At 49.6% G+C, this 8,969-nt stretch overlaps 1 protein-coding gene across 2 annotated transcripts in view; it reads left to right on the top strand.

The window, feature by feature from the left end:
* The window catches only part of Arl9 (ADP-ribosylation factor-like 9), a gene marked incomplete at its 5' end in the record, with an annotated part of 14,591 nt that extends 9,624 nt beyond the window's left edge, over positions 1–4,967 (top strand). Inside the window, 2 exon segments of one of the 2 annotated variants that reach the window (XM_013518501.1) lie at positions 1,510–1,685; positions 4,458–4,967. In XM_013518501.1, the coding sequence (XP_013373955.1) occupies positions 1,510–1,685; positions 4,458–4,643 (362 nt within the window). 2 annotated transcript variants of the gene reach the window in all.
* Positions 4,968–8,969: the final 4,002 nt, after the last annotated feature.

Below are 8,969 nucleotides of genomic sequence, written 5' to 3'. Positions count from 1 at the left end.
TACTAATTTCTCTTAGTTCATTGAAAAGAAAGAAAGGTTTGCCAGGTGTGGTGGCTCACGCCTGTACCCCAGCACTCACACCTGTACCCAGCGAGACCCTGTCTCAAAAGACCAAAAAAAAAGTTTGTGGTAATATTGTTGGGACAATTAAATGCCTATATCTTGTACTCTTGAGTAACTAATTTAAAGATAACAGTAGGCAATGTTTTAACCATTGTTACCCTCCTATTATCCTGCTTTGAAACATTATTTTTTCTTTAAAATAAAGAAAGAAATTAAATCAATAGCTAAAAAGTTGTCTGTAATGAAACCAAAGCAGCTGTTTTTGTAGCTGAGCTCTATCAATCTTATCATACATAAATTCTTCTAGAGAATAGGAGATAAAAAGAAGTACTCCTCAGCTCCCAGTAGGAGGTGCCTTTGTACCAATCCAAAAATAGTGTAAGAAAGGGAAGTTCACAAGCATAGATGGAGAAATCCAAATAAAGTCGTAATAAACCGAAATCACCTACTATCTGAAAGAGCTAATAAATCACGACGGAGCTGGGTCCCTCGAGGAAGGGAAAGCTGCTTGGCCACATGGTAGACGAAGGCAGGAGGATCACAAGCTGAAGCCCAGGTGGGCAACTTGGGAAATCCTATTTTTATTTTATTGGGGGATTCCAATTTTAAAATAGAGAATGAAGAAGGTGAGGTATAGCTCAGTGGTTCAGCATCTCTGGGTTCCATCCCCAGTATAGAAAAGAGATTAAAAAAGAAACAAAAACTGAGAATTTCTCATGTCTTCAGCAAAGAGAAAGATGTTTTCATGGGATACAAAAAGCATCTGTTGAGAAGAAGATGGGTAAAGTCAGCTACATTAAATTCAAAACTTCTGTTCATTTAAAAAACACAGCAAAGTGGGAACAGAAGCGAGGCGTGGTGGCGCACACCTGTAATCTCAGCATTCGGCAGGTTGAGACAGGAGGATTGCTGAGAGTTCAAGGCCAGCTGGACTACATAGTGAGTTCAGGACCAGCCTGCACTAGTGAGACTCTGTCTCAAAAAAACCAAAATAAAACAAACAACCCCATCCCACCCCCAAATTCCTACGGAGCCAGGCCTGGTGGCACACACCTGTAATCCTAGCACTCAGAAGGCTGAGGCAGAACTATCAAAGTGAGTTCAAGCCAGCCTGAACTACATAGCGAGACCCTGTCTGAATAGACAAACAAACAAGGTAACATGGACCTAATTTTCTGAGCTACAACATGAACATGCAGTGGCCATTGTGCCTCCTGTGTGTACAAGGATGCAGAGGCCTCTCTGTAGCGCTGGCATCCTGCTGAGCGAATGAGCGTGCTCCCCTTGTGAAGGGAGCTAGTCCCACAGCCAGCAGTTTCCCCAGCGGCACTCCAGGGTGGCCCTCAGAGTCGGGGTCACTCTGACACCCACCCAGCATGCCTTGAGTGCCGCCTTGGCAGGCGTGTCTGTGGGTTTGGTGTCCTCCTTCTCTACCTTTCTCTGCAGTTGGTGGTAGTGAGCCCTTCCGCTCCTCCTGGGAAATGCACCTGTCCAAGGGACTGCTGCTCATCTTCGTGGTGGATTCAGCTGATCACAGTCGATTGCCTGAAGCCAGGAAATACCTTCACCAACTCATCGAAGCCAACCCAGTCATTCCTCTGGTTGTGTTTGCACACAAACAGGTAAGAAGTTGTGCAAAAAACGCAAAATAGCCAGATATGGTGGCGCATGCCTGTAATCTCAGCGACTATAGAGGCTGAGGCAGGAGGACTAAAAGTTCAAGGACAGCCTGGTCAACTTAATAAGTCCCTGTCTCAAAATAAATATTTTAAAAAGATATACTGTGTAGCTCCATGACAGAGCACTTGGGTAGCTTGTGTGAGGCCATAGGTTCAATCCTCAGCATAACACACATACACACACAGGCAATACAAAATAGAGTTTGCACAAGATCCAGCAATTTTACTTCCAGGTATGTCCCCAAAAGAATTGAAAAGAAGGACTTGAACAGATACTCATACATCCATGTTCATAGCAGCATTACTTACAGTTTCCAAATGGTGGAAGCAACCAAGTCCAACCACCGATAAATGGATAAACAAAATGTGGTACATGCCTACAATGGAATATTACTTAGCCTTAAAAAGGAAGGACATTCTGACACCTAAAGTACTGCTGAACCATGAGGACATTATGCTAAGTGAAGTAAGTCACAAGGTGACAGTACTGGGTAAGTCTGCTTACAGAGGCTCCTGGAGTATCAATTCAGAGAGGTAAAGTAGGATGGGGTTGCCAGGGACTATGGGATGGAGGAGTGGGGAATTATACATATATTTCTATATACATAGAGGGTATCACTGTATGTATTGGTAGGTACAGAGTTTCAGTTTAGCAACATGAACAGAGTTTGGGGGTGGATGGTGTTGATGGTTGTAGGACAATGTGTATGTACTTTGTTTTTTTAAGTACTGGGGATTGAACTGAATTACATCACCAAATCTTTTTTAAAATTTTAAAATTTTGAGACAGGGTCTCTTAAATTGCTAAATTGCCCAGGCTGGGTTGGAACTTGAAATCCCTGTGTCTCAGTCTCCCTGAGTGCTAGAATTATAGGCATATACTACCATACCCCGCAAGATGGCAAAAAAAAGTTTTTTTGAGACAAGGTCTCGCTATGTAGCCCAGGCTGACCTCGAATTTACGGCAATCCTCCTGCCTCAGCCTCCTGAGTACTGGGTTACAGGCATGTGTCACATGCCAGGCAAGATGGCAAATTTGTTACATGTACTTCACACAATAAAGAAGTGAAAAAAAATAAATTTCTGTACAATTGTAACACTAGAGCCCCTCTCTCACTTGCCAGGTTTGCAAATAACAGAGGCGCTCAGTTCTGCCTTTCTCACACAGTTCCTATGGGAGAACGTTTACGGGGGGGGGGGGGGAACTGAATCATCACAACTGTTGCTGGGTCTTAGTGATTAAAGACTTCGATATCTGAATTTAATACATCTTCGTTTAGATTTTTTGGCCAAACTATTTAGTATACGTTTTTAGATAAGTCAGTGGTTCAGGCTATTAGATATTGGCTTTTTAAAAAAAAAATTTTACAGAGAAAAAAACCCAAAATTTCAAAACAAGATAATAGGAGGGTAACAATGGTTAATATATTGTGTATTGTTATCTTTAAATACTTACTCAGAGTACAAGATATCGGCATTTAATTGTCCAAACAATATTAGCACAAACTAGATACTGGCTTTCAAAGGTCATTCCCCTTACTCTTTGAGTGATGACCTGTGAAGGCACAACGATGTGCGGAATAAGCCTGGCACACCCTCCGGGGTGCTGTGTCATTACCAGGAGCCTCCTCCTACCTCACCCCTTTTCTCTGTTTCTCCCTCTCCAATTCCACCCATGAAAACGCGCTGACCCAGATATCAGCCTTACCTTGCTGGGTCCCTTAACACCGTCACAGAACCTTCCGCTGTAGGACTAACAGCTCAGGTTTCGAGCAGGCAGTTTACTGTGCGTCCCACCCCCAGAGGGTCACCGGCCCTGCCCGGACCGAGAGCAGCACATCCGGGAAAGTCTCACAGGCTCTCGGTGATGGAATCGGGTAGGTTCTACTGGTACAGGAAAGAAAGGAGACTCCACACTGGATGATTTCCAGACATGTGCAGGGGACCCCTCGCTGGGCGGACGCAGCGCGCTCAGCTGCAGCCCTGGCTACTTCGGAGGCTGAGGCAGGAGGACTGCTTGAGGCCTGAAGTTATATGACTGACCTGGGCAACAAAGACCCTTTCCAAGAACAAAAAAATGTTGTAAAACAGCAAAAAGCTAATTACACGTGCAGCTTCAGTAGTGAAAATGCCAGCATTCTTGCAGAGGACTGAAATACAGTTTACATGAAGGAGCGGCAGAGCTCATTTGCGTACTTTCACTGTCCCAGACCGCAGAGCTGAGCTGCCGTGCGCGCTGGGAGCTCTCCGAGCGGGGCCCCCTGCCTCGCCCCGGGGCTCCCCTTCTTCAGCCCTGTCCCCCTCGGTGGTCCCTGTCTCTCAATGCCTCTTCCCTGGTCCGGTCTCCCTCCACCCGCAACTTCGACCCAGATCTTCTGATCTGTGGAAATAACGAGCGGAAAACGCACCACAGCGGCGCTGCGAAGTCTGCAGAGTGAGGTCGAGGGAAGCGGGGACGTGGGAAGACGAAGGTCCACCGGCAGCGCTGCTGAGGAAGCCAAGGCACTGCGTTGGCCCCGCTGTATTCTAGAAAGTAGCTTTTCGGTAACTCACAGACGGCCCGCTTCTGGTGGAAACAGTTCCATGCCCGCAACCCCCGGGGCCGCGCTGCCCAGCCACGCGCCGGGTGCAGCGGCGGCGCCGGGGCGCGGGTGGGAGCGGGGGTGCCCCCGGGCCGCCGCTTGACGCCCCTCGCGCCCTCTCCCGCCCGCCCAGGATCTGCAGGCCGCCTACCACGTCATGGACATCCTCGAAGCGCTGGCCTTGCCCGAGCTGGGAGGTGACCGGCAGCTGTTCCTGCTTGGGACCCAAGCGACGGAGAAGGCGGCCAGCGCGGGGGGCCCCTCCACCATGGAGGACGCCAGGGACCTGATAGCTCACCTGGCTGCCGGCGGGCCGTGACGCTCCGCGGCGGAGCGCGCTCGGGCCCGAGGTTTCACCTCCCAGCGACACACAAGCCATCTCCTGTCTTCTCCCCGCACGCACGTGTGCAAAGGCCACACCGATTCGATAAGCGTCTCCACTTAGATTTTGAACTTTTAAAATATTCATAAAACAGTATATTCGAGAGGACTTAGGAAACTCTGCTCTTTTTTTTTTCCTGGGCAGTGTGGGCCGGCTGGAGACAGACCGAGCTAAACACGCACTCTATCGCTGAACTATACCCCCAGCCTGGGATTAGGATTTTTCAATCAATAAAAGCAAATAAACATTAGTAAACCTTCATCCTATTTGTGATTTTTATCAATGACATTAAACTTGTATTAAACATTTCAGCAGGTGTGGTAACGCATGCCTGTCATCCTAGCACTTGGGAGGCTGAGGCAGGAGAATCACTGTGAGTTTGAGGGTAGCTTGGGCTACAGTTTAAGGCCAGCCTGAACTGCATAGGGAGAGCCTGTCTCAGAAAAAGCGAAGAAAAATAGAATTACTTGCATTCAGGAAGAGTTAGGGAAGACATCTTCTAGGAGCATGTTACACATAGGGGGAACCAGTGGGCGTATTTTTTTTTTTAATTTTTGATTTTAACTCTTGAGACAGGCTCTGCATGTAGTTCAGCTGGTCATGAACTCACAGTGATCCTCCTAGCTCAGCCTGCTGGTGCTGGGATTACAGGCATGTGCCACCAGGCCCGGTGGGGAATTTTTCTTTCAGGAAACAGTTTCTGAGTGCCAGCAAGGCTGGAATTGCTTGACGCAGGGAATGAATAAAGCAGGCATCCTACATTTGAAATGCTCTGAGGCTAGGGACCCAGGTACCTGACCCAGGGGTTCTAATGGAGACTGCTGAGACACAATGGTGCGCAGTCTAAGAGGCTGTCTGGCCGGGGTAGTCTTTGCAGCAGGCCTCATGAGGTGGTGCTGATCACCTTGGAGAACTCACTACAGCCAGGAGGAGCTATTTTCAGAAGAGGAAAGAGATGGTAGGCAGGAAAACAAGGGGAATAATGACAGCTAGCCAGTCATTCACTGTCCTTGGTATAGGAATACACTCTACAGGAAAAGTCCCTGTCCTTAAGGAGCTTCCATTCTAGCTGGGGTAAGACAGAAAAATAAACAAGCAGAAGAAATAGTTACAGATGATGTGAAGCAAACAACGGAAACAGAAAGGAATGATGGGAACATTTTTTAAAAGTACTATGGCCCGAAAAGACCTCCCTGAGTGGGTGACAGTTAAGTGGAACCCGAAAGGATACATAGACCAGTGTGTGTGGAGTGGGGGGGTGGGGGGGTGAGGTGGGCTCCAGGCAGTGGATCGGGTGTGCGGAGAGGGAAACGGGAAGAGCAGGGGGCTGCAAGGTGGAGGAAGGGTGCAAGGGTGCAGCGGCCCGAAGTAAATTAGAGGAACACGGAAAAGGACCAGGTCATGTGGGAAGACTGGAATCTTTTCAAAATACTTTGAAGAGCTGTGACTGACGTGGGCAAAGACGGGGTCCAGAGGCCAGTCGGGAGAGTGAAGACTGGTTCCTGACTGGGAGTGGTGGTGCATGCTCCTAACCCCAGCAGTCTGGCAGGCTGAGGCAGGAGGATTGCAAGTTTGAGCCCAGCCTGGGAAATTTATCGATTTAATGAGACCCTGCCTCAAAATTTTCTTTCTTAGGAAAGACAATGGCCAGATCCATGAAACTGTGGTATAAAAGTCCAAGTGCCAGTGTATAACTGAGGCGGACCACTAGAGTTCATCACGGATCCCTCCCAGTAAGTGGGCCTCCCAAGAACTGGTCATGTCAGTCTGTTGCAAAAAACCAGTATCAATCCAAATGGAAGACTCTTTGCACCAAGGAGTTAGAAAGCAACTTTTATTACAGTAGTGAGCTGGGGAACCTAGAGGTTCAAATCACCAGCCCAGAGTCTGGTTTGAGTTCAGTTTAAATAGGGTTTGTGAGTGAGAAATACAAAGCTAGTAGCAGGTTATTACGTGACTGGTTACCTGGAATCCAAGAATTATGTCATATATTGTCTTTACTTAAAAGGAATTGTTTAACATTCTGGGAAGGAGGGGAGGGGTGTGAGCGGAGCAAGCAGAGTTAAATGGGTCCTTGACGGGGCCAGAGTGTCCCAGACACGAAGTCCTTGAAGCAAGTTGGAAACAGAATATATTTCTCTAACTAAGGAAAACACAAGCTGGACGCTGTCAAGTTGGCCCAGCACATTATCAAAGAGAAATAGACAGTCAAGGCTGACTACGTGACAGGCAGCAGGAGCATAGTCACAGGCTGAACTGACTTCTCCCTTTTGCTATAACATGCCTACAAGTCTGCTGTTCTGTAAGTGTGCCCTTACAAGTCAGTTGCCTGGTCAGCAGGGACCTTTGGAAGTATAGTGGTACCAGGCCAGACGTCCAGCTCCAGAGGATGGGAAGAACAGAATGGAACCGCTGTGGCCTGTTGACTTCAGTCTTCTCCCCTGTGTGCACTGGGTGGGGGGGTACATGGGGAGCAGAGCAGGGGGTTGAACCCAGGGCCTCCCGGCCAGCGAGCCTCCGCCAGTGAGCTATATGCCCAGGCCCCACCCTTACAGGCTTTGAGGGGCACAGCTCTCCTCTTGGGAGCTGGGTAGCTGAGGTCCGGCTCCCTGTGTGCTCAGGGTAGTGGAAGACAGACCCCTTAGTGGGGGACTCCTCCTACTGATCTAGGGCCCATCCTGCTTTTTAAAGGTAAAAGTGCATAACCTCTTCCCTGATAGCTTATAGGTTGTTAAAATTCATCTGAGAAGGGGCTGGGGATTTAGCTCAGCGGCAAAAGCGCCTGCCTGGCAAGTGCAAGGTCGTGAGTTCGGTTCCCGGTGCCGGAGAAAAACAAACAAAACAAACAAACAAGAAAATTCTTGTGAGAAACTGTAGTTCTCCTTTTTCCAAAGTTTCAGGGGATACTTCTTGAATAGGGCACAGATCTACGTCAAAGTGAGAGTGAAGATTTTTTGGTTTGCCTTCGCGTATGCTGGGCTGGATCTGCTACTTTCACTGTGGACGACGCCCACAGTCCAAAGTGCTTCTTTTACGGTTTCTTTGCACCTATGAGACAGAGTCCATGCACTCACACCCACGTGCAGGTGTCCTTAGATTTACTGCATCTGCACTTGGACAGACTGAGGTAGACGACCTTATTAGAAAGTCAGGAAGAAAGGAGACAAGGAAAATCGTAATTTAAAAATTGTACTTAAATTTCAAAATTCTTTTTCCCATATTTTATTAGTGCATTTTGTTCGTACAGATTCGCGGGGTTCGTTTCGTTTCAGGAGATTTGTACACGCACGTAACATAGTTCAGTCATTCTCCCGCCGGCCCGTCCCACCCTCGCCCTGAAATTGTACTTTTAAGAACACTGTAACTTCAGACGCAGCATCACTGGAGGGTCCGCATCGGAGCTCTGCGTCCTGCTGCTCAGCTGGTTTCCCTCCTCCAGGCCCCTACCCAGACCCTTAGGGCCTAGAAGTCTATGAATCAGCCTGGGCAGCGACCCGACTTAAAGTCAAACAGGTTCAGAGGTCCCAAGCCTGTTTTCAGGCAAACACGGGCGCGCGGGGTGAGGCGGAGGGACCCGCGCGCCGTGAAAAATGCTCCCGTGAAGCCGCCGCGCGCACGCGCTCCCCACGCGCACGCGCTCCCCACGCGCACGCGCTCCCCACGCGCACGCGCTCCCCACGCGCACGCGCACGCACTGACCTCCCTGTCCCCCAGGCGGCCCGTGCGCATGCGCGTCCTCAGCCGCCGGTCGGGCGGCTCGGTGTCCCAGCGGGCTGAAGCGACGGTTCCCGTTACTGTGACCGGAGGAGCCGGGGCGCGGACCGGACCGTCCCCGCAGCCGCGCTCCTCGGGTTTTCTGTCACTTCCAGGACTGCTTAGGAGATGGCAGGACGAGGAGGCAAACGAGTTCGAAGCGAGGGGGAGGATTTTGAAGGAGATTTAAGGCGATGTGCTTCTTACTGTAATATAGCTTTAAAAGTGTAATAATTCACCATATTTTTCGATCTTCCCGCGTGTATTTTTAGGGCGGCTGTCTTTGAGGGCCTGCACGCCGTTTTCTCCGAGTGTTTAATCCTGTGCCCGTCCCTGGTGGAGTCCTGAGATTCTTTTCTGTGACACCGGTCAGCAGCCCACGCGGGGTAGGAGGAGAGGCCCTCCTTCTCCGCGGACACGCCCCAATGGGCGTGGCCCTGTGCCCGCTCGGCCACGCCCAGCGGTGGGCGGGACCGAGCCTGACTGGGCGGGGCGTGGGCTGGAAAGAGC

Source organism: Chinchilla lanigera, unplaced genomic scaffold, assembly GCF_000276665.1.
Source record: "Chinchilla lanigera isolate Chin_1 unplaced genomic scaffold, ChiLan1.0 scaffold00046, whole genome shotgun sequence".
NCBI lineage: Eukaryota > Metazoa > Chordata > Mammalia > Rodentia > Chinchillidae > Chinchilla > Chinchilla lanigera.
This window is presented reverse-complemented; position numbering and strand designations above follow the sequence as displayed.